Here is a 25,856-nt window from a genome sequence, read left to right on the forward strand (position 1 = left end):
AGGGCTATATCGTGAGCAGATATGAATTCTGAAAACATCCTGGCGGAGGAAGGCATTGGCTGGGAGGACCCCAGGGTCAGGGCGACCTCATAGGAGACTGTGGCAGAAGTCCCCAGGAGGAGGTGATGGTGCCTGAACCTGGGAAGGGATCATGGAGATGGGCTCATGATGGGGTGTTTAGGAGAAGTGGAGAGCCCTTGGCCAGCCTGGGTGTCTGGTGTTGATGTTCTCCAAGCCTGGCTGATGGGTGATGCCAGAGGGAAGCCCAGGAATGTGGGGATGTGAGCAGGAGTGCATGAGGGGAGGGATCAGGAAAGAGGCAAGAGCACATGTGTGTGTCTGGAAGCCCAGGGCGGGGAGAAAGGACTTCAAGGATGAGTGGTCACAGGCTGGGTGCTCCGGAGACCCCATGGAAAATGAAGAGAGAGGAGGGTCTCTGTTTGTTGACGGCTTTGGCAAGAGCTTCAGAGCAGCGTGGTGTGCGTGGCAGAGAGGTGAGTGCTGGGAAGTGCCAGAGGGTGCCTGGGCCCAGCATTCGGAAGCTGGTCTGTGGAGGGGAGGAGAGATGGGGCAGAGGAGGCCCAGGGCTCGGGCACTGGGGATGCATGTGCTCACGTCCTCCACTGCTGGTGGTGGGGCCCCAGCTTCCTTCCCTGGCAGCCCCACAGTTCCAGTCCTCCCTGTTCCTGGTCCCCGTTGTGCGGTGAGCAAGGCCCTTCTTCATTCGGTATCCCAGATGCCTCATTCTGGAACTTTCCACATGCTGTTTCTTCGGTCAGGAGTGGTCTTTCCCGGGTGGTTTCCAGGGCTGGCTCCTTTTCACTCTTCGCAGGGGCCTCTCCCACCCCGACCCTCTGCAGTTTCCTGCAACCCAGTCTCTACTTTCTTCAGTGCTCACACCACTGTTGGAAATTATCTATTGTCTATTTGTTTCCAGTCTCTTCTCCAGCCCCTGAAATGTAAGTCCCGTGCTAGTGGGAACACCGTGGGCTCATTCATTCTTGCTCCCCAGCCCCTAGGAGAGGGACCAACACAGAGAAAGCTCTCCGTGAATATTGGAGGGAAGGAGAGTTGAATGAATGTCAACAGGACGACTCTGGTATTGCAAAGATTTCTGATGACCAGGTCCTTTGAGAGCCCAGAGGGTGGGCCAAGGCAGCTGAGGCCCGTCCTGGGGTGTCGTCACATCAGATTCCTCGCAGGAATGCACTTGCCCTGTTCCCTGAACTGCTTCCTTTCTCTGGGGAGCAGGGTGTCTCTCCTGGGAGCCTCTCGCTGTCATCCCTGTGGGTGGCTGATGCCCTTGTTCATGCTTCATGTCCCCTGCATCCTCCCCGCTGCCACCTTGGAGAGTTGTGGGCCGTTTGCCTTCTCCTGCCCTTTCTGGGCTGTGGCTGATGTGACGCCCACTGTGGCCCCCTCGTCTCCCTCTCTAGTGGAGGTGGGTCTGCTTGGGGGAGCTGCATCAGTAAAGGTGCACTGGGCTGGCCAGTCTGCACAGAGAGCTCCCAGTGGAAGGGCCTGGGCCAAGGTCCACAACTCTGTGGGGGGCCAAAGGGCTCCTGGGATGCCCACCCTGCTACCCCGAGAGCAGCCCCATCCCTGTCTTTAGCCTAACTTCTTGGAGAGTGCTCCCTCTCTGGGGAGCAACGGTGGACAGCTGGCTTTCTTGGGGGATGAAGGTAGGGTGGTGTTACAAACTCAGTCTCTTGAGGAAGGAAGGGCTTTTTGCTGGAGAAGTGGACTTCCTTGGCCCCATTCCTGGGGAACAGCAGGATGGCGGCAAAGTTAGCTTGTGCTCTCGACTGTTACTCTGCCCCCCAGCTCTCCTCAAGTGCAACTGAATGAGACCTTCAGGGGCTGAGGGCTGACCTTTTCAGCCAAGTGGGAGCAGGCGGCTGGAGCTTGCTGGGGCTCCTGGGGCCGTGGTCCCTCAGGAGCACTGCCTTCAGCCTGCGTCACTTCTTCCAGGTGTGGGGAGCCAGCCACTGACAGGGAGCTTAAACTCTCTCTGATGGCTCAGTTCCGCCAGGGGCTGCCCGAACAGAAGGCAGAAACGCAGCAGCTGAGCATGTGCAGGAGCTCTGAGGGCTTGTGTGCTCTGTGTATGCATGTCCTCGTGAGTCCTTGTGGGTCCCGAGACAGTTGCCACCCACCATGGCACCTCTTGGTCCCTGAGGAAGTGAAACGGTCCTATGGCTTGAGATGGATTTAGGTAGGGGGACCTCAAGGAAGAGACTGAAGGGGACTTCTTCCCCAGCCTGTGAGGACCGGCCATGCTGGTGTGATGCGTGAGGTTCCTGGACCCCTACCAGACGGGTGGACCCATGGGCACACACACAGAGCCACTCTGGAGCTCTCTTTGCACGAGTGCTCACGTAAAGCATGGCTCTGCAGATGTGCCAGTCTCTGCCACTTTAAATACTTGTAATGGCCTTGAAAGGCACCAGAAGTGGAGTGGGAACTGGTAGATGGTGGGTCTCAGAGCGCTGCCTTTATCCCTGTTCCATCAGCTGTGCTCAGATGTGGGTCAGAGCCAAGGCCACGGGCAGTGAGGACATGGGTGTCCAGGTGAAGGGATAGCGCTGCAGAGGCTACCAGTGTCCTCACCCCAGGACTGGCTCACACTCGGCCCCATGTGGGGAAGCTGTGTGTGTGGGTGACTTTTAAAGATACAGGCCTTGCTCTTTCAGTGAACTTTTCCTGAGGTGTATTAGATATAATGCATCTGATGAACTTGGTTTATCAGTTAGTTATTGCTGAGAAACAAACCATCTCCAAAATTAGTGGCTTAGAACAACAGTCGTGTGTGTGTGTGTGTGTGTGTGTGTGTGTGTGTGTGTGTGTGAGTCTATCGATCAACCAGGAAGCTCTGCTCTGGGCTCACTGGTGTATCTGAATTCAGCTGACATGTAGCCGGTGGTGGCTGCCTGGTCCGCCGGATTCTTCTCCACGTGTCTGCATCCTTCTGGAGGCTAGTCCAGGGCTGTTCTCACGGTGGTGGCAGGGTCCAGGAGTGGAAACAGAAATGCACACTTCCTCAAATCTCCGCTTATACCAAGTCACAACGGTCTCATGGGTCAAAGCAGGTCGCGTGGTTGAACCTGGAGTAGGAACTGGAATGGTCTTCAAAGTGACAGGGCAAGAGGCATGGTAATAGGGAGGCCTGAATGCAGCTCATCTCCCATATTTGGGACCATCATTTATACTGCACAGGTTAAAAGACACTTTCTCAGGCAGACCCTGTTCTGGAACTTTCTGTGATGATCCATCATATATGATCTATAGTTGTGCTGTTCAATATGGTTGCCGCCAGCCAGACGCGACCTCTGAGTACTTAAAATGTGGCTAGTGTGACTGAAGAACTAAGCGTGTGATTTTGTTTAATTTTAATGAAATTCAGTTTAAATTTGAATAGCTACAGGTGGCTAGTGACAGCCCAGATTGAGGGGAAACCATCATGGGCCATTTGGCTGCAAGCTGTTGCATGCCCGGCACAGGAGCGCACTGCTGATTTAGGCATGGGTGTCTGCTCGGTGCTGAGATGTTCTCAAGCTTGCCCTTGGCAGGCGTGAGTTATGCCGTGGTCAGGAGAGGGAGGGGCCAGTGTTGACACCAGCCCTGAGTTTTCCTAGGTGGGGGTCCCCTCCCCCTGCTAGACTTCTTCTCCTTGAGCCATCTCTGCCCATTTGCCTGCCGTTCCCTCTGATAGGTGAAGAAGCTCTGAAGAACCTCTTCAAATTTTTCTTTCAAGAGGCTTTAAGGCTGCAGACCTCTAGGGGTCCAAGCAAGCTGATGGGGACTGCATGGCCTCTCTGGGGATCCAAGGGGTGTTGACAACCCAGGGCCTGTGTGTTGGGAGCCCCTGGTACCAGGGCAGGTGCAAGGCACTGTGTGGTCTTCCACTGGCCACCTTTGGGGGAGTCCTGGGGCTTGGTGCAGAGGGTCCGTCCTGCTTCCTGGCACCGCTTCCTGTCTGGATCAGTGGGCAGAGCAACACTGAGACCTCTGTGCTTTGTCAGGCAGGCAGCTCTGGGTGCATGTTTGTGCTCCAGGGGCCAGGTTGCCGATAGACCAAGCTGGCTGAGGTCATGGCTGGACTTGAACACATGGACTTGAATATCAGTCTCACATTTGCAATCTCTGGTAGAGGCCCAGGGGTCCTCATTTGGGCACTGCTGTGCCCTCCGATGGACCATTAGGATGTCGGCTCTCCGTGCCTCCCGGGTGCAGGCCTCTGAGATGCAAGCAGGTGATACCTTCAAGAACTGTGGTTCCTCACAGTCCTATGAAAATGGTAGTCAAGAACTTTCATCCCCAGTTTACAGACAAAAACACTGAGGCACAAAGTAGATGGAACTCTACTAAGGAACTATACTAAGTTCTAAGTGTCTGAGTCTACAACAGGTACTCAGACCCTATTCCAGGGCTTCCCCCCATCGTGGGAAGAGGGACTCTGTGCACATTCCCCCCAGCACCCCAGTTATGACTGGTGCTCTGGTCTCCCTGGCACCGTGCTTGCTTTTCCATCGCTGCTCTTGTCATATCCAGCTGGGACTAGACTTACTGGTGAGCCAACCTCCCAGCAAGATGGGCAGTGAAGGAACCACTGTAGTAGCTTGCATGCTGGCTGGTACGTGTAGAATTCATGAAATTTGCAGAGTGGGCATGAAGTGAAAGTTTGGAAGAGGAACTGGTTGGGGAAAACAATCGGGTTGAATTAACACCGTATCCTTTGAATTTGATTTTGGGTGACTGGATGGGCCAGGGCATGCCGGGGCAGCCCACAGACATCCCAGGCACTGAGGGAGTACAATGTGTGCGATGTGGACTGGCCCAGTGTCCTTTGGAGGGGGTGGCTCAGGTGTGGGGCCTGCCTTTGGGAGCTGGAACACAGATATGGACCAGATGAAGGAAACATCCCAGACTTGAAAAAGTGGGCTATGTATTGAGACTCTGGGCTGCAAGTGACAGAAATCCAGCTCAAGCTGGCTTAGGCAGGAAAGGGTATTCTTTGGCTCATGAAACTGAAAAATCCAGGAGAAACAGGCTTCATAGGTGGACCCAGAGTTTAAATGACATCATCGGGACTGTGCCCCACTCTTGGACGTGCTTGCTGGCTCCAGATCTCCTTTAGGAGAAGCCAGATGGCTCATGCAGGGCTGCCGCCGAGAGATTTGGGCCCTAGTTAAAAAAAAAATGTTCAGCAGCCCCGGCCATTACAAGAGTAGGTTTGCACTAATATTTGAGGTAGCTGGGCCCCAAGCTCCTTATGGGCTCCTGCTCCCTGGTAATTTATTCCAGCTTCCCATGCTCCCCTCCTGCCCTGGGCTTGCATCCTGACCCCTTGGTGACCACAGGGGAAAGAGCAGACCTCTCTCCCAGGTGCTCCACCAAAGTGTCAGGACGGTGGTCAGTCTAGGACCATCCTGGACCACCTGCTCACCCCTGAACCAGTCAGGATGCAGAGTTCTCATTGGACTTGGTGTGAGATCACCCCAGCTGGAAAGAGGGTGGAGGAGGACAGCTCATTCAGGAAAATTAAGTCCCTGGAACAAGACAGAGTCCCAAGCCTCAGGGAGGCTGTGAGGGTGTAGGCTGTTCAGTTACAGGATTGGGGCAGGGACTGAGGCTGGGCCTGCTCTGACCAGGGCAGACAGTGGCCTTAGCTCACCACTAAGGGTCAAGGAGTCATAGCCCTGGGGAGCAGAGCCAGGTGGAGGGAACAGGGGTCCAGGGTTAGGGACCACCGCCACATGTAGCAACCAGGACAGAACTGCCAGAACCTTCACTCCCATTGGGGGAAAGCAATAGGGAGAGAAAAGGAGCTTATCATGCAGGACACTTGTGGCCACAGGACCTGTTGGATGGCAGGAAGTGCTCCCTATGGTGGGAGAAACTTACCCAGGGGCTGGATGCTGCTGAGGGAGATTGGGACTAAATACATGTCTTCCAGCCTTTGTTCGTTGGACCATGGAGGCAGACTTGCGTCCTTGCTCAAGGCCCATATGGGAGGAGAGGGTAGCATTGGAGTTAGATGGCCTCCAAGGTCCCTTCCCGCTTAAAGATGTTTCTCTCCCCCCTCGTCTTCTCCACTGCTCAGATATCCGTGGGCTCCAAAGCTTTCTGGACCAGGCCTCGCGGCTGGGCCTTGATGTCTCTTTACAAAAGGTGGACAAGAACGTTAGCCACGTGTTCACCAGCCTCTTCACCACGATGAAGACAGAGGAGCTGAACCGCTACCGAGACACACTGCGCCGCGCCATCCTGCTGCTGAGTCCACTGGGGGCACACTCCTTCATCAATGAGGTAGGTGGTGGGGCCTGGGGCCCAGGAGCGCTGCCCAGGGCTCCCTGGGGGTCGCTCAGGTGGCCTGCAGGCACTGTCTGCTCGGGCATGGCTGAAACGGATGTGGGGATCCCTGGGTGCTGGGCCCACAGCACATACCACGAAGGAGGAGACCCCAGCACAACTTGACTCCTGACTGGTCCCTGACAGGTGACCCAACACCTGCCCAGACTCTGAGAGGCTGGGGGCGGCTAGTGGGAAACCTGGTTATTAGTCACTGCCAGGGATTTTTGCAGCAAAATTGAGGCCGTTGCTTGTTGTTTTTTTCCTTTTAATTTTCCTCTCTTTGTTGACAGATGTAAGCCTCTAGGGATAAAATAAATTTCCAGCTCTCGGCAGATGTGGGCAGCTCTGCTTTGGGATATGTTAGCACCCGGAGCAGGTGTTGTTTGCATGTCACCAAATGATACTTGGTGTACGTGCTTATTTTTTTGGTGCCTGGGATAATCAATGAGTTTTTTTCTAAACAACTTTATTAAGGGTCAGACCCACCAGTTTAACAAAGAATCCATGAATTTGGGAACAGAAAACTAGAAGTACTGTATGAGCTGATGAGGGGTGTGCCCTGGTGGTCTAATGGCAAAGAGGTGACAACCTGGAGTTGTCAGGTCCCTCTCCGGCCTGGGGACAGGCTGCATGTATGGTGTACCTGGCAGCAGCGGTGCATGGAAGGAGTCAGGGGGTGGCTGAATGCTCCCAGAAATTTTCTTTCCAGCCCCGGGCACTTTGTTGGCCCTCTCTGATTGAATGTAAAATGAAATGAAAGGCAGAATTATACTAATTCCATTTGATGTCCTTTGCTTGCTTATTCTACTCTCTTCTCTAATTAATTATTACTCGAAATGCTACCTCATGCATCAGCAGCCAGCACGAGCCCCACTGCTGGAGAACTTAAAATTTGGGAACACTTAATTTGGTGAAGTTGGCCAGCAGCCCTGCCGCTCTGGGCTAATCAGGCCCCGGATCGTGCTGGTGGTCCGCCAGGCTGTGAGGTCCGGGCGATGCTCGGCGTTTTCACCAGAACACATTTCTCTGTATGAAGTCATTCAGGCCAGTAATGGGCAGGCTAGGATTAGCAGCACTAACGTGTCCAAGGCTTTCTCAGAATGTTCCCAGCAGTGTCCGTGCCAGTGTCTGCTCCTAGGAAAGCTTTTCTCCTTGCTAAAAGGCTGGTGGAGTCTGCTCTGGGGCTGGTGTCTGCTAAGTGTCGCCGGGCCCCTCCCCTCCCCTCTCCTGTCCAATCCCTCGCCTCCTCTCCTTGCTTCCTTTCCTCCTGGCTACTGCTCTGCTGAACGTTGGTTTTGGATGTAAGCAACTTTGGGGTTGAGTCCAGCTCCCCTACTTCCTCTGTGTGTGACCTTGGGTCATTTGCCTCACCTCTGTAACCTCAGTGTCTTCATCTGAAAGTAGGGATGGAGGCGGTGACGGACACATAGATTCTCGAGAAGCATCCGAACTTGTTCACTGTTCACATTCATCATTTCCCTTCTAGATGAATTCAGCTCTTGCCCTGTTTCTAGGCCCTGCAAGAATTTAACACATAACCAAGACTGGCCTAAAGGAATTATTTCCAAGTGGTTAATTATGCAAATTCCTGCAGTGTTGGATACACTTGGCTTGGCTTTGGCCGGTTGCCTTCTTGATCTCCCAGACCGTGTTTGCAAAGCCTTTGCTTTGCCGGGTGCTGCGGAGCTGGGGTTGCCTCTGGAGTGACTGCTCTTTTTTTTGGCTGCACCTCGCTATGCAACCTCATAGTTCCCCGACGAGGGATCAAACCCGGGCCCCCGGCGGTGGAATCGCGGAGTCCTAACCACTGGACCGCCAGGGAAGTCCCCCTGGAGTGGCTGCTCTTAGTGTCGGGCAAGAATGACAAGACCCTGGGAGGGGTGGCCAGAGACTGTAGGGGAGGACAGGACCTGGGCTTCATTGCTTCCAGCTCCAGCTTGTTCGGAGTCTTGGTTTCTGGTCCCACGTGCCTGCGATCAGGAGGAGGGAGGGTACCATCATTTCCTGGGTGCCCGCCATGGACCTGTCCCTCTGTGTGTCTTCTCTAATCCTAACACTTTGAAAATGAGGCAGCCGGAGCTGAAGAAGTTAAATGCCTTGCTTAAGGTCATGCAAGCAGCCACCCGGGGTTTGAACAGGACTCAAGTCCAGAATGACCCACTCCAGAGCCCCTCTGTGCCATGTTACAGGCCCATCTCGCCTTATTATGCTTCCCAGATACAGTGTCTCACCAGTTGAAGGTTTGTGGCAACCCTCTGTTGTCAGATGATGCTTAGTAGTTTTTAGCAATAAAGTATTTTTTAATTAGGATATGTAGTTTGTTTCTTTAGACATAATGCTATTGCACATTTAACAGACTACACTATAGCGTAAACATAACTTTTATATGTACTGGGAAACCAAAAAATTCATGCGACTAGCTTTATTGCGCTATTCGCTTTATTGCGGTGGTCTGGAACCAAACTGACGATATCTCTGAGGTCTGCCTGTATGGAAAAGACAAGCATAGGAGTTACTGTACTGGGTAAAACAGGGCCATGCTGGTTTCATGGGGGAAGGTATAATTCAGTTGCCTCTGTCCAGTGTCTGGCAAATATTTTTAGGGTGCTTATGCTCAAAGAATTTTACTGCATCTGTTAAGCTCGGTAGGGGAAGGAGCCTGGATTCTGGAGGTGAACGTGTCCTGTATGGCTGGCTAGCCCAGCAGGTCCTCCAGGAGAGACTTGGAGATGCCAATCCCAGAACAAAACCTTTGTTCACTGCACACAGGCATTGCTTGGGCTTTTTGAGCAGAGTAATCCAGCCTCTTCTTTGTTGTGACAAGGACAGAGGATGTTCGCAAGGGTGACCCACTGCCAGGACATGTCCTGAATTTTGTGAAACACAAAACATTGGTGTGGGGAAGTGAATGGCCTTAGAGCGCCACCGCTATTGATGACATGTAGATATTGTGTCCGATCAGGCCTGGTGTGGACAAGTTCCAGGAGGATTGTGTTATGTTGTCCTCCTAGCTGTACCTCCTCCCCTTCCTCACTCAAAAAGCCTGGCTGATGGGAGTGAGGGAGGAAGATAGTTCTGCTTGAATCGTTTACATTTTGCTGCATGTGAATCTGTTGGGAAGGCCGGTGCTCTCTCTGTCGTTAATGACAAATTCTATATGACACGGACATGGCTGTCTGGGACCTGCCAGGCTGTTCATATGCTGTGCTGGGAGGTCCACTCAGTCACTGGGGGTGTGTGGGGGGGCTCGGCCTGGGGGCCCATGCACCGCTGGCCTCTATGTGATCCCACTTTGCAAGGGGCTGCCCTTGCCAGGGGTTGTGGGCTTGGGGAGTCTAACCTAGATGGTGGGTGAGAAGAGGGGTGTGCCTCAGGCTGAGGCACTGGGGTCTGCCTGGGGGGGCCCTGTGGGCTCATATAACGGGCCCCGCCTTAAGCTCCCCTCAGCTTTTATCACTCAGTCTTGAATCCACATTGCCTCCTCTGAGACCTTTTTTATCACAGTGTTAATATTATCACAGCATCAATGCAGTATCTTTAAAAGGCTCCCCTTGGGGAGACTGGGGTCAGGGGTGACAGAACTCCCGTCTCCTGGTTCCAGACTTGGAGCCCCCCAGGGTGCTGCCCTTGGGGGGCTGTGAGGGCACAGGCCATGGAGGGAAGCCTTGCATGGTCTCGACACTGGGACTCTCGGAGTGAGGGGAGGTGGCACCTTCCAGTCACCCCTAATTGGGACTGAGCTGGACTCATCCTATCCTGAGCTGGGCCTTGGTTCTTCTCTGGACCATTGTCTGCCAAGTGGGGATTTAGTGGATGGTGACAGCCATCTATGATGCTATACTCATGTAGCCTGTCAGCCCAAACCAGCCAGGGGAGGTGGGAATGTCAGTGTCCTCTCCTCACTCACTCCGGGGCTGTGGAAGTCCTGAAGTGATCAAGGTGACAGCTGCTGAGAGGGGCCGAGGCCAGGGGTCTTGCTCCAGGCTGATGGAGCCACCTCCCCTCTGTTCAGGAGTTCCTTCTTTCATTTGTCCAGCATTTAATGAGCCCGAGTGCTGTGCTAAGTTCTGTGCCGGGCACTAAGGCTACTGTCTCTGCTCTCTTGGGGCTCCCAGCTTGGCGGGGAAGACAGAGGTGTAAACAAACCCCTTCACCTATAAAAGCAGAGGTGTGGACCAGGTCCTGTGAGAGCACCGAGGATGGAGCCATGTCCTCTGGTCCGGGAGAGATGGGGTGGCCAAGGGGTCAGGGACCCTCCCTGGAGTAGGTGACACTGGGTCTGGGTCTATAGGGATGAACTTTGATTAACCTCATGGTCAAGGTGGGGCTGGAGACAGGGGTCTGGAGAGCCCTAGGATCTTCAGGGATGTGTGTGGTGAGGTTGCTGCAGTGGGTGTGCAGCGTGGGGAGTGGTGGGGCTGAGGCTGGGATGGCAGCAGGAAGGGGTTCCCTATCCCGGGGGTGGGGAATCCAAACTTCGGGACCGGTTTGTTCTTGGTTTGTTCTTTTCAGGGTCTTCGAGGTTAATAGTCTATAGTGGCCTCCAAAACCACAGCCCCAGCTGTTGAGGGGTGTGTACGTCTCACTGTTATTTCTTCTCCAGGTCAGGTTTGATGGGGAGCCCTCCAGTCCACAGTCCATTTTGGCCCCGGGCTTCATCTCATCTTCCTGAAGGAGAGTCTATCCATCAGTTCATCAGCTGTCCATGTGTCTGTGTGTCCATCTGTCTGTCTATCCATCCATTTGTGTGTTCATGCATCAGTCCTTCAGTCTATCTGTCCATCCACCCACCCAGTCTTCCATGCAGCCAGTACAGATTGGGTGTCTACTGTGGACCAGGAACCATATCAAGTACTGGCTGGGAACACAGTGGTGGTGCCTTCTCCTGGGGACCTACCATGATGTCGAACCTTGTGGCTACACCGTGGCCGTGGTCCTGCTGGGCACTCACCGTGGCGGCCGAGAGGGGGCGCCCCAGGGCTCTCATCCACCAGAGCCTCCTCTGGGCGTGTGCAGAGAGGGGGGACTCCAGGACTTTGTCCTTTCAGCTCTCATTCGTTATTTCTGTGCTTCTGTCTCTAGCTGTACTTGGGCTTTCCTCTTTCCTTTTGTATCCTCTTTATTTCTTTCTCTCTTCTCCCTCCCAGTCTGTTTTGTTTTACTGGAAAAAGTAGAAAAATTAAGCTCTTTTAAGCATTTATGGAGAAGAATTGCCACTGTTTGCTGACAGTTCATGAGGCAGACACCGTACCCTGCCCCCGCCCTGCAGTCCGAGTGCCGTCCAGCCCTGTGCAGCCTGACCCTCCCACGGGAATGTGACCTCCCTCAAGGGCAGGGACTGTGTGGTGTCCACTGTTTTATCTTCCAAGAGCAGCACAAGTGTTGGCCCACAGTGGCTGTTGAGTGAATGATGAATGGATATTTTATTTCTTACTTCCAATAGAAAGCTACGTTTTCTTGTATATTCCTCAGTTGGCTTATTTTGGTTGGTCATCAGATCCTCAGCCAGCCCATCAGCAAGGGCTTTGGTCTTAAAACTTCTGCTCTTTGGAAGGCTTAAGTTTGCTTCAGAACCCTGCCTTTGTCCTGGTCTTGGTTCCTCGGTTAGCGAATGGGGTGAGCTCTTCCTGCGGGTGGCACGTGGTACCACAGGGGGAGAGCAGTGTGCAGGGAGGTGAGTGGGTTGGGGGAGGGCTGGCAATAAGCAACAGTGCAGGCAGGTGTGGGAGACTGGACACACACACACACACACACACACGGACGCACACACAGATACAGGCTGATACAGTGATACTGCCAACCAGCCACATACTCTGGTACAAGCAGACCCTCAGACTAGCACAGCCCAAGAGGCACTGATACATACACATGCGTGCGCGCACACACAGACACACACAGACACACACAGACACACACACACACACACACACACACACACACACACACCCCCTGAAAGGCACTGCTGATAGCAGAGCAGTCTGGGGAAGGCATTGCAATGTTGGGAAAGAAATAGCAGCACCGAGTGACAGTTGCAGCTGATGGCTTTTGCCTCTGCGGTTAGAATGATACCAGGGATCTCTTTCTGTACCGAGAAGGATGAGAGAAAGAACAGCAATGGAGCAGCCTGTTCGTAGGACAGCTCCCCATTGCTCTGGGAGCGGGGGTCATCGTTCACCCAGCCTGGGAGGAGTGGGTGAATGTGAAGGGACAAAGGTGGACAGGGCCACTTCCAAGCATCTCTCCCCACCCCAGCCTGGACTGGCTTCCCAGGCAAGGGATGTGGCTGGAGGCCAATTTAATCTTTATAAGAAGCACAGCCAGGGTTAACGCCTGGCTCCGAATCAGTTGCTTCTCAGAGTTTGCTGCAGTGAGTGAGTTTGCTCCTACAATTTGAATATAAAGACTGTGCTTTTAAATACATTCATAGCAAAGGTAAATTAAGTGATTGTAATGTTCTGTTGTCCCACATGATACATGCGAATATTTCTCACTCCAACATGGTAAATCTTCAGCAGATGACTTTATCACTCAGAGCTAGGATAATTCTGTGCCATTTAAGTATCATTTATCAGAATGTTTAAAATTATTAATTAATTATAGAAGATTAATTTTTAAATGTGGCCCCGCATTTGCATTTAATTATATCCTACTGTTTACAGATTTTAAAGCCTTAGGAGTTCAGCAAAAGTACAACGAGTCTGAGAAATTCTTTTTTTTCTCTTTAGAAATTCTTAGAAATGAGCTCAGGAGGAAGAGATATTCAGTAGAGTTTGTTCTGGCAGGTTTGGAGCTCTGCGATGCTCAAGGCAGCTGGAATTCGGGGCCTGGCTGAGATGGGGAAGGGAACAGACAGCTGTCCCCCCAGGGCCTGTGTCCAGGCCACCGTCTCCTTCCTTCTCTGTTCCCACATTCCTTTCATCCTTCTGAACCCTGTGCACCTGTTGCTGAAATCTCGACTTCTCTGTGCACTGATGCCAAATAGAAATATGGAGACAGATTTTGGAGGAAGAGAGAGATGGCTTTATTTTTCTGCCAGGCAGAAGGGAAAGACACAGAAGGCTAGCGCCTCAAGGACTGTGCCACCCTACTCCTTCGGGAATCAGAGAAGATTTTATATGTGGGGCTTGCAGTCCAGGGTATGTGATAAGCATCAGAGTAGTGAAGGTCTTGCATTCTTCATCTTCCTGCATTATTTCAAAACAGTCACAGCTGGCATCAGGCAGCCCAGTAATTGGGTCAGTTTGTCTCTGGGTTATCTTCCTGCAACCTTTTTTTCTGATATGCAAATGCTACAAGGGGTGATTTGCTACAAGGGGGTGCAGGATGTAATTCACATAGTGCTAAAGAGTAATAGGTTAGCTTTGTGAAGTACAAATCTAGTTACAGATTAGTAACAGTTAAAAAAAATAAAACAGCTAGGAGTGATTAACTCTTTCAGGCCAGGTTATGTTTCTTCTTTAGCCTGTTCACTGTTCCCTTTATTTTCCTTGTTCTCAGGAGAGGGAAAACTTCATTTCTATTTTTGCTGCAACACATCCTGGGAAAGCCATTGAGGGCTCGCAGGGCACTGCAGCACCCTGGGCATACCTCCATTGCCACCCTCACCGCAGGGCCCACAGCCAGCCCCCACTGTGCTGTGAGCGTGTTTGTCTTTCTCCCCATGGAACCTAGGAGCATGTGAGGCCAGGAGCTGGGACTGGGACATATTCATCTTTGTTAATGGCCTTTTCGGAGGCTGTGGATGATGGTTTTCACAGGGATGGATGCAAGGCTGACTCCCAGGAGCCCTGACTCCTGCTCCAGGCACATATTCTCTGGACACTCAGTTACGCAGTGGGCACAGAGTAAACACATTCTTAAGGTTCAGGCCAAGCAGGGGCACCTGAATAAGAGATTGTTTTGAAAGAATGAAAAGTTTGGTTTTTAAATTTCAAAGGAGCATCCAAGCCCTCCTCCAGGGAAATGCTTGAATGTGGCTGGACCTTCTGGAGTTCCTTTGCTGTTTGAGTGCTGTTTCTATTTCAAGTTGCAGTTTGAATCTGCCACACCATTCCTGGTGCTCAGGGAAGCCTTACTCAGCTGTCTGGGAGGCCTGTCTGCTCCTTTCTGGGGTTGAAGAGAGGGATCTTGAACCTCAAGCATGGGCCTCTGGAGATACCTGGTGTTCTTTTCTTCCTCTGTGGACCATTAAATAGCCAGCAGAGTGTCAGTTCCTGCCTGCAGGGGTCTCTGTGGCTTATTAGCAGGTAGCCCCTGGGGCTGGGGAGGGGCAGACATGGGAAATAGGCATTTACAAAGGGAAACAGCCTGTAGCAGTGGAATGATGCAATTACCCTTTCTGCTTCTGGATCCCTAAGGGTGTTCAGCTTGGGGAGGCTTCCCCTGAGGTGGTGAGTCAGCCCTGTGTTGATTGAAGGGCTGGGTGGGGAGCCCAGTGGGAAAGGAGCAGATTTTCCTCAGCACTGTGGGAAGCCACTGGAAGGCTGGGATGTTAGAAGCAGAGCTGAGGCGAGGTGATCCGGTTTGGCGCGGAGATCCGGTTTGGCGCGGATTCATCTCAGAGAAGCTGTCTGTGCTGTGCCGCCCATATCTGGTGCCATCCTCTGCGTGCTATCAAATGGGGCCCTTGCTTGGTTCCATCAGGAACTTGGCCTTGGTCGTCTGCCTTTTGTGTCCAAGCTGCCAGTCGGCTTGGAGAATAGAAGGCCTCTGCATCAGTTAGCTGGTGCAGCGTCACAAGCCATCCCCAAACTCAGTGTCGTGAAACAATAATACTCATACTAATGAGTCTCCTGGTCAGCAGAGCTGGGTCAGATGTGACTGATCTTGTCTGGGCTTGCTCATTTGTCTGTGGTCAACTGGCCGTTCAGCTGGGGTTGGCTGGTTAGGATGGTGGTGGGCTGGCTGCGAGTTGGGGTGACTGGTGACCAGGCCTCGGGTCTCTCATCACCAGTTGCTAGCCCACACTTATTCATTGGGCACCAGCAGAATTTCAAGAGAGCAAATGTAAGTGCTCAGGGCTGCTCGAGGCCTAGGTTCAGACCTGCTGCATCATGGCTTCTGCCATGATCTCTTGGGCAGAGCAAGCCAGGAGCCTGGATTTAAGGGCCAGGCAAAGGAGACGCTGGGGAAATTCCTCTTGAGAGAACTGCAAGGCTACATTGCAAAGGGAGTGGAAACAGTAAAGGATGGTGAGTTTGGATGGGGCCAAAGTGGATGAGGCCACTTTGTAATCTGTCTACCGTTCCCAGATGGGCTTCCTGGGAGGAAGGTCTGTGGGTGACAGGGGCCATATGCTTCCTTTCTTGAACTTTTTTTTTTTTTTGACACCTTTATTGAAATATAATTGCTTTACAGCAGTGTGTTAGTGTCTGCTATATAACAAAGTGAATTAGCTATATGTATACATATATCCCCATATCCCCTCCCTCTTGTATCTCCCTCCCACCCTTCCTATCCCACCCCTCTAGGTGGTCACAAAGCACCCAGCTGATCTCCCTGTGCTGTGCAGCTGCTTCCCACTAGCTATTTTACATTTGGTAGTGTATATATGTCCATGCCACTCTCTTACTTCATCCCAGCTTACCCTTCCCCCTCCCCGTATCCTCAAGTCCATTGTCTACGTCTGTGTCTTTATTCCTGTCCTGCCCCTACGTTCTTCAGAACCTTTTTTTTTTTTTTTAAGATTCCATATATACGTGTTAGCATACAGTATTGGTTTTTCTCTTTCTGACTTACTTCACTCTGTATGACAGACACTAGGTCCATCTACCTCACTACATATAACTCAATTTCGCTTTTTTATGGCTGAGTAATGTTCCATTGTATATATGTGCCACATCTTCTTTATCCATTCATCTGTCGATGGACACTTAGGTTGCCTACATGTCCTGGCTATTGTAGATAGTGCTGCAATGAACATTGTGGTAGATGACTCCTTTGAATTATGGTTTTCTCAGGGTATATGCCCAGTAGTGGGATTGCTAGGTCGTATGGTAGTTCTATTTGTAGTTTTTTAAGGAACCTCCGTACTGTTCTCCATAGTGGCTGTATCAATTTATATTCCCACCAACAGTGCAGGAGGGTTTCCTTTTCTCCACACCCTCTCCAGCATTTATTGTTTGTAGACTTTTTATGATGGCCATCCTGACCAGCGTGAGGTGATACCTCATTGTAGTTTTTGTTTTTATTTTTTTAAGTAAATTTATTTTTTTATTTTTGGCTGCATTGGGTCTTCGTTGCTGCGTGCGGGCTTTCTCTAGTTGTGGTGAGCAGGGGCTACTCTTCGTTGTGGTGCATGGGCTTTTCCTTGCAGTGGCTTTTCTTGTTGCGGAGCACAGGCTCTATGTGCACGGGCTTCAGTAGTTGTGGCACGTGGGCTCAATAGTTGTGGCTCGCGTGCTCAATAGTTGTGGCTCGCAGACTCTAGAGCGCAGACTCAGTAGTTGTGGTGCATGGGCTTAGTTGCCCCATGGCATGTGGGATCTTCCTGGACCAGGGTTTGAACCCATGTCCCCTGCATTGGCAGGAGGATTCTTAACCACTTTGCCACCAGGGAAGTCCCCTCATTGTAGTTTTGATTTGCATTCCTCTAATGACTAGTGATGTTGAGCATTCTTTCATGTGTTTGTTGGTAATCTGTATATCTTCTTTGGAGAAATATCTATTTAGGTCTTCTGCCCATTTTTGGTTTGGGTTGTTTGTTTTTTTGATATTGAGCTGCATGAGCTGCTTGTTTATTTTGGAGATTAATCCTTTGTCAGTTACTTTGTTTGCAAATATTTTCTCCCATTCTGAGGGTTGTATTTTCATCTTGTTTATGGTTTCCCTTGCTATGCAAAAGCTTTTAAATTTCATTAGGTCCAATTTATTTATTACTGTTTTTATTTCCCTTTCTCTAGGAGGTGGGTCAAAAAGGACCTTGCTGTGATTTATGTCATAGAGTGTTCTGCCTTGTTTTCCTCTAAGAGTTTTAGAGTGTCTGGCCTTACATTCAGGTCTTTAATCCATTTTGAGTTTATTTTGAGTATGGTGTTAAGGAGTGTTCTAATTTCATTCTTTTACATGTAGCTGTCCAGTCTTCCCAGCACCACTTATTGTAGAGGCTGTCTTTTCTCCATTGTATATTCTTGCCTCCTTTATCAAAGATAAGGTGACCATATGTGTGTGGGTTTATCTCTGGGCTTTCTATCCTGTTCCATTGATCTATATTTCTGTTTTTGTGCCAGTACCATACTGTCTTGATTACTGTAGCTTTGTAGTATTGTCTGAAGTCAGGGAGCCTGATTCCTCCAGCTCCATTTTTCTTTCTCAAGATTGGTTTGGCTATTCGGGGTCTTTTGTGTCTCCATACAAATTGTGAAATGTTTTGTTCTAGTTCTGTGAAAAATGCCAGTGGTAGTTTGATAGGGATTGCATTGAATCTGTAGATTGCTTTGGGTAGTATAGACATTTTCACAATGTTGATTCTTCCAATCCAAGAACATGGTATATCTCTCCATCTGTTTGTATCATCTTTAATTTCTTTCATCAATGTCTTATAGTCTTCTGCATACAGGTCTTTTGTCTCCTTAGGGAGGTTTATTCCTAGGTATTTTATTCTTTTTGTTGCAATGGTAAATGGGAGTGCTTCCTTAATTTCTCTTTCAGGTTTTTCATCATTAGTGTACAGGAATGCAAGAAATTTCTGTGCATTAATTTTGTATCCTGCTACTTTACCAAATTCATGAATTAGCTCTAGTAGTTTTATGGTAGCTACTTTAGGATTCTCTATGTATAGTATCATGTTATCTGCAAACAGCAGCAATTTTACTTCTTCTTTTCTGATTTGGATTCCTTTCATTTCTTCTTCTTCTCTGATTGCTGGCTAAAACTTCCAAAACTATGTTGAATAATAGTGGAAAGAGTGGGCAAACATGTCTTGTCCCTGATCTTAGTGGAAATGTTTTCAGTTTTTCACCATTGAGAACGATGTTGGCTGAGGGTTTGTCATATATGGCCTTTATTATGTTGAGGTAAGTTCCCTCTATGCCTACCCTCTGGAGGGTTTTTTAATCATAAGTGGTGTTGAATTTTGTTGAAAGCTTTTTCTGCATCTATTGAGATGATCTTATGGTTTTTTTTTTTTTTTTTTTTTTTCGGTATGCGGGCCTCTCACTGTTGTGGCCTCTCCCGTTGCGGAGCACAGGCTCCGGACGCACAGGCCCAGCGGCCATGGCTCACGGGCCCAGTTGCTCTGCGGCATGTGGGATCCTCCCGGACCAGGGCACGAACCCGTGTCTCCTGCATCGGCAGGCGGACTCTCAACCACTGCGCCACCAGGGAAGCCCGATCTTATGGTTTTTATCCTTCATTTTGTTAATGTAGTTTATCACATTGATTGATTTGCATATATTGAAGAATCCTTGTATTCCTGGGAGAAACTCCACTTGATCATGGTGTATGATCCTTTTAATGTGCTGTTGGATTCTGTTTGCTAGTATTTTGTTGAGGATTTTTGCATCTATGTTCATCAGCGATATTGGCCTGTAGTTTTCTTTTTTTGTGACATCTTTGTCTGGTTTTGGTATCAGGGTGATGGTGGCCTCGTAGAATGAGTTTGGGAGTGTTCCTCCCTCTGCTATAGTTTGGAAGAGTTTGAGAAGGATAGGTTTTAGCTCTTCTCTAAATGTTTGATAGAATTCGCCTGTAAAGCCATCTGGTCCTGGTCTTCTGTTTGTTGGAAGATATTTAATCACAGTTTCAATATCAGTGCTTGTGATCAGTCTGTTTATATTTTCTAGTTCTTCCTGGTTCAGTCTCGGAAGGCTGTGCTTTTCTAAGAAATTGTCCATTTCTTCCAGGTTGTCCATTTTACTGGCATATAGTTGCATGTAGTAATCTCTCAAGATCCTTCGTATTTCTGCAGTGTCAGTTGTTACTTTTCCTTTTTCGTGTTTCTAATTCTGTTGATTTGAGTCTTCTCTCTTTTTTTTTTTTTTTTTGATGAGTCTGGAGGGTGGTTTATCAATTTTGTTTATCTTCTCAAAGAACCAGGTTTTAATTTTATTGATCTTTGCTACCGTTTCCTTCATTTCTTTTTCATTTATTTCTGATCTGATCTTTGTGATTTCTTTCCTTCTGCTAACTTTGTGGGGTTTTTTGTTCTTTTTTCTCTAATTGCTTTAGGTGTAAGGTTAAATTGTTTATTTGATATTTTTATTGTTTTTTGAGGTTGAATTGTATTGCTGTAAACTTTCTTCTTAGGACTGCTTTTGCTGCATCACCTAGGTTTTGGGTCATCGTGGTTTCATTGTCATTAGGTTCTAGGTATTTCTTGATTTCCTCTTTGACTTCTTCAGTGATCTCTTGGTTATTTAGTAGCATATTGTTTAGCCTCCATGTGTTTGTATTTTTTACAGTTCTTTTCCTGTAATTGATATGTAGTCTCATAGTGTTGTAGTTGGAAAAAATGCCTGATATGATTTCAATTTTCTTAAATTTACCAAGGCTTGATTTGTGACCCAAGATATGATCTATTCTGGAGAATGTGCCATGAGCACTTGAGAAGAAAGTTTGTTCTGTTGTTTTTGGATGGAATGTCCTATAAATATCAGTTAAGTCCCTCTTGTTTAATGTGTCATTTAAAGCTTGTGTTTCCTTATTTATTTTCATTTTGGATGATTTGTCCGTTGGTAAAAGTGGGGTGTTAAAGATCCTTGCTGGGCAGAGTAATCTTGGTTGTAGGTTTTTCCCTTTCATCACTTTAAATATGTCCTGCCACTCCCTTCTGGCTTGCAGAGTTTCTGCTGAAAGATCAGCTGTTAACCTTATGGGGATTCCCTTATATGTTATTTGTTGCTTTTCCCTGCTTCTTTTAATATTTTTTCTTTGTATTTAATTTTTGATAGTTTGATTAATTTGTGTCTTGGCATATTTCTCCTTGGATTTATCCTGTATGGAACACTCTGTGCTTCCTGGACTTGATTGACTATTTCCTTTTCCATATTAGGGAAGTTTTCAACTATAATCTCTTCAAATATTTTCTCAGGCCCTTTCTTTTCCTCTTCTTCTTCTGGGACCCCTATAATTCGAATGTTGGTGCGTTTAATGTTGTCCCAGAGGTCTCTGAGACTGTCCTCAATTCTTTTCATTCTTTTTTCCTTTTTCTGCTCTGCAGTAGTTATTTCTACTATTTTATCCTCCAGGTCACTTATCCATTCTTCTGCCTGAGTTATTCTGCTATTGATTCCTTCTAGACAATTTTTAATTTCATTTATTGTGTTGTTCATCACTGTTTGTTTGCTCTTTAGTTCTTCTAGGTCCTTGTTAAAACCTTCCTTGTATTTTCTCCATTCTCTTTCCAAGATTTTGGATCTTCTTTCCTATCATTACTCTGAATTCTTTTTCAGGTCGCCTGCCTATTTCCTCTTCATTTGTTTGGTCTGGTGGGTTTTTACCTTGCTCCTTTCTCTGCTGTGTATTTCTCTGTCTTCTCATTTTGCTTAATTTACTGTGTTTGGGGTCTTCTTTTCGCGCTGCAGGTTCATAGTTCTCGTTTTTTGTGTCTGCTCCCAGTGGCTAAGGTTGGTTCAGTGGGTTTTGTAGGCTTCCTGGTGGAGGGGACTGTTGCTTGTGTTCTGGTGGATGAGGCTCGATCTTGTTTTCCTGGTGGGCAGGACCATGTCCAGTGGTGTGTTTTGGGGTGTCTGTGAACTTATTATGATTTTAGGCAGTCTCTATGTTAATGGGTGGTGTTGTGTTCCTGTCTTGCCCGTTGTTTGTCATGGGGTGTCCAGCAGTGGTGCTTGCTGGTCATTGAGTGGAGTTGGGTCTTAGCGTTGAGATGGAGATCTCTGGGAGAGCTCTTGCCTATTGATATTATGTGGGCCTGGGAGGTCTCTGGTGGACCAATGTCCTGAACTCGACTCTCCCATCTCAGAGGCTCAGGCCTGACACCCGGCTGGAGCACCAAGATCCTGTCAACCACACGGCTCAGAAGAAAAGGGAGGAAAGGAAAAGACAGAAAAAAAAGTTATTAAAATAAAAAAATTATTAAAATTTAAAAAAAGTAATAAAAAAAACAAAGAAAGAAGAGAGCAACCAAACCAATAAACAAATCCACCGATGATATCAAGCACTAAAAAATATACTAAAAAAAAAAAAACACAACAAAAACCAAAAAATGGACAGATAGAACCCTGGAACAAATAGTAAAAGTAAACCTATACAGACAAAATCAAACAAAGAAGCATACACATACACACTCACAAAATGAGAAAAAGGAAAAAAAATATATAAAAAGGAAGAGAGCAACCAAATCAATAAACAAATCTACCAATGATAATAAGTTCTAAATACTAAACTCAGTTAAACATAAAACCAGAAACAAATCAGACACAGAAAGCAAACCCCAAGTCTACAGTTGCTCTCAAAGTCCATCACCTCAATTTTCGGATGATTCGTTGTTTGTTCAGGTATTCCACAGATGCAGGGTACATCAAGTTGATTGTGCGGATTTATCCGCTGCTCCTGAGGCTGCTGGGAGAGATTTCCCTTTCTGGTCTTTGTTTGCACAGCTCCCCGGGGTTCGCTTTGTATTTGGCCCCACCTCTGCATGTAGGTTGCCTGAGGGCATCTGTTCCTTGCCCAGACAGGAGGGGGTTAAAGGAGCAGCTGATTTGGGGGCTCTGGCTCACTCAGGCTGTGGAGAGGGAGGGATATGGAATGTGGGGTGAGCCTGTGGCAGCAGAGGCCGACGTGGCATTGTAGCAGCCTGAGGTGCGCTGTGTGTTCTCCTGGGGAAGTTGTCCCTGGATCACGGGACCCTGGCAGTGGTGGGCTGCACAGGCTCCCGGGAGGGGAGGTGTGGTTAGTGACTTGTGCTTGCACACAGGCTTCTTGGTGGCTGCAGCAGCAACCTTAGCGTCCCATGCCCATCTCTGGGGTCTGCGCTGATAAATGCGGCTCGTGCCCGTCTCTGGAGCTCGTTTAGATGGTGCTCTGAATCCCCTCTCCTTGTGCACCCCGAAACAATGGTCACTTGCCTCTTAGGCAGTTCCAGACTTTTTCCCAGACTCCTTCCCAGCTAGCTGTGGTGCACTAGCCCCCTTCAGGCCATGTTCACGCAGCCAACCCCAGCCGTCTCTCTGGGATCTGACCTCTGAATCTGGAGCCTCAGCTCCCAGCCCCTGCCTGCCCTGGCGGGTGAGCAGACAAGCCTCTCGGGCTGGTGAATGCGGTCGGCACCGATCCTCTGTGTGGGAATCTCTCCGCTTTGCCCTCTGCACCTCTGTTGCTGCGCTCTCCTCCATGACTCCAAAGCTTCCCCCGGACCTACCCCCCGGTCTCCGCCAGTGAAGGGGCTTCCTAGCGTGTGGAGACTTTTCCTCCTTCACTGCTCCCTCCTGAGGTGCAGGTCTCATCCCTATTCTTTTGTCTCTGTTTTTCCTTTTTTTCTTTTGCCCTACCCAGGTACGTGAGGAGTTTCTTGCCTTTTAGGAAGTCTGAAGTCTTCTGCCAGTGTTCGGTAGGTGTTCTGTAGGAGTTGTTCCACATGTAGGTGTATTTCTGATGTATTTGTGGGAAGGGAGGTGATCTCTACGTCTTACTCCCCCACCATCTTGAAGGTCCTCTTGGACTTTGTTTTGACCTTGGTCAACTTTGGGGTGAGAGTGGCAAGGTGGGGGATGTGGAACAGCAGGAGAGATGGAAAACAGGCCTTTATCAAACTCGCTTATTTAGACCCATGAACTCACCGAATCTCCTCAGCAGTGCTGGAAAGGAAGGGCTGTCACAGAGCTCTGGAACCTGGGGGGTTTAGGGATTTGCTTGTGCTCCTACAGATAGAGTGACAGGGCTGGGATGGGAATTCAGAACTCCTTGACTCACAGCCCAGACCTTTTCGACTATATGCCACTGGGAGAAGGAGGAAGCTTGCTGCCTTTGACAGATCAAAGGGAAGCCCATTTTCCTCCTATAATTTGGCAAATGGTGGGCTTGATGATAATCGCCATTGAGGAGCAGGTGGGGTAGGGTTCTAGAAGGTGGACTGGATACCTCTGAGAGTTCATCTGGGGAACGAGGGATTCTGCTCGCCCCATTGCGGTCCTGTCTTTGCCAACACACCTGCCGAGAGTGTGAGGGGATGGACAGGCTGCCTGTGCCTCTCCTTGGTAACTGGAAGAGCATCTTTCAGGGGACACTCTGGTCACCAGAAAGCCTGAGGACATTTTACTTTAACCCTTCTATAGTGCGGTCAGTGGAATGGGGAAAGAACAGAGTTCCAAACAGACATGGTCCAGCTTCTGTCCCATTCCTTACTGTGCATCTTTCTGAGCTTTGCTTCCCTATCTGTACAAAGGAGTTAATGATACTTGACTCACAATGTTACTCTAAGAATTAAGCATAGGGAACATTCTGGGGTGCAGATCTCCCTGTTTCCTCCTTCACAGTGCCTAGCACATGGCTAGCACTATTGTGTCAACGGGGAGATGGATGAGTCTTAGAAAATTTAAGGATATGAGGCCCTGAGGCAATGAGAGGAATAAAATCTTTTGTGACTCTGGGCAAGGTCAACATTCCAAATTTTGAAATGTGCTGGTGGTTGACATTAGGGATTCTGATAGAGACCTGCTGCTGGGTCGATTGACTGAAGGAGAGACATGGGCATGGTTGATGGGCCATTAATAGGTGGGTCTAATACTCATTTCTCAGCTGTTTGCTATGTGGGAGTGGAGTGGCATATCCCTCCCCCTGGTGTGTTACCCGTGAGTCTTCAGTATCTGCATCCATGAGTGATGTCAGGGAGAAAGCAAGGAACAAGTGTTGTGGTTCACAGTTGGAGCCCTGGAGGTTGGGGAGAAAGGAGATGCTGGGGGAGACCAGTGTGAAGGTGTGAGAGAAAGAAGCAGATGCAAGTAGAACATTGAAGGAAACATTTACTAGGGGAAACCTGCGTGCATCCCCCAACCCCATATACAAAGCCCCGGTACACTGGCAGGCAGTGAGGGAAGGTGTTGGGTTCCTACCATGAATCTCTCCATAGGGAGATTCAGGACTAGAAGCACTTTAATTTCAGTAACAAGAGCCATGGCAGAAGACCCAAGTGTGTACCCTTTTTTTCCTCCTTACTCTTGTACCCACCTAGTCCCTTCTTCCCGGAGGAAATCTGAGGCTTTTAGATGGTCAGCTGGGGACACGATGGTGCATCTTCAGGAGCTAGGGATGCTGATAGCACAGAGGAAGGGACATTGAAACAAATAGGCACACAGTGAGATCCCAGCTCACAATTGGTGCCATCTTTCTGAGCCTGTTTACTGGTCTGCTAACTGGGATAATAATACCTTCCCCGTGTCTTTGGATGGTGCTTGGCTGAGATTGTAGAACCAACCTGAGCTATTGGGGTCAAGGGTGGAAGTGTCAGTGGCTCAGAGGAGCAGTGCTTTGAGCAGCCTTTGAGCTCCTTCTGGACTGTCGGGTGGTTGGCCACCATCAAGATAGAGTGGGACCTGCCCCCAGACCCCTCACAGTGGGTGCTTTGCGGGAGAAAGGTACAGGCCCCGCCCCCAAAGAGTGGCCAAGCTTAACTGGAGAGAAAATTCACACTCAGGAAGAGCTATGAGCGAGAGAATTGGGTGCCCGCCGGTGAGCCCCCGACTGGAGAGAGCGCCATGCTGACAGCATGGGGGAAGGCGCTGTGCATCAGCTCTTTTCTTGCGGTTCTGCAGTAATCAAGTGGGTCCCTTCAACCCAGGCAACCACAAGAACCACTCTTGGCTAATTCTGTCCCATGTGGATTTTGAAGACAACCAAAGGGTTAAGTAAGAATGGCTAAAGCCACCCTTTGGAATGCCAGCAGATATAACACAAATCACAAACCTGAATGCCCTTGACCTCCAGGCAGGTATATTAAAGTGTAGAGCAGGTGGGCTGTGAGAAGAGCTGAGAGTGTAGCACCTGTGGGCACCTGGAGGGCACATCATTCCCTGGAGGGGGGATGGTCAGGCTTCAGTGAGGTTCCCGCGTGAAGGCCTGGTGCCGCTGCTGCTTCCTGTGTCTCAACAGGAGGCAGAAATCTGGACTTTACTGTGAAATCTCTTAATTCTTAAATGTCGGCAACTAATTACTAAATTTTTCAGCTCTCTGTTGGCCAACTCTGCCTGTGGCAGGGCTGATAAGACTTTTCAGACTGCTGAGTGACAATGTCTGACTTATCTCTTATATACTGTCAACTTCAGCATATTAAAATATGGGCATAGAATGAAGTGAGTCCATTCTCCTTTCCCAGTTCTTTCTCACTAGGAAGCAACAATCATCCTTAGCATAGTGTTCCTAAGAGTTCCTGTTTCACTCCTGGATCCTCAAGGTACCCCACTTTCTGTGCATCTGTTATTATTCTTGCCCTTGCCAATTGGTGTCAGGATGTTGCTGACCTGCCTTAGGATCCTTCTTTGTATTTATTTGCAGGAAGTTCTTGGGCTTATTATACAGCATTGCTCAAAGTCTACGTTAAATGCGAACTA

General features: G+C 49.2%; 1 protein-coding gene across 3 annotated transcripts in view; it reads left to right on the top strand.

The window, feature by feature from the left end:
* The window catches only part of GRID1 (glutamate ionotropic receptor delta type subunit 1), a 679,656-nt gene that overhangs the window by 191,408 nt on the left and 462,392 nt on the right, over positions 1-25,856 (top strand). For all 3 annotated transcript variants that reach the window (XM_067025226.1, XM_059053916.2, XM_067025227.1), the window contains exon 4: positions 6,104-6,309. In XM_067025226.1, the coding sequence (XP_066881327.1) occupies positions 6,104-6,309 (206 nt within the window). The remainder of the gene's footprint in view (positions 1-6,103; positions 6,310-25,856) is intronic.

The sequence above is a fragment of the Kogia breviceps genome, chromosome 2 (assembly GCF_026419965.1).
Source record: "Kogia breviceps isolate mKogBre1 chromosome 2, mKogBre1 haplotype 1, whole genome shotgun sequence".
NCBI lineage: Eukaryota > Metazoa > Chordata > Mammalia > Artiodactyla > Physeteridae > Kogia > Kogia breviceps.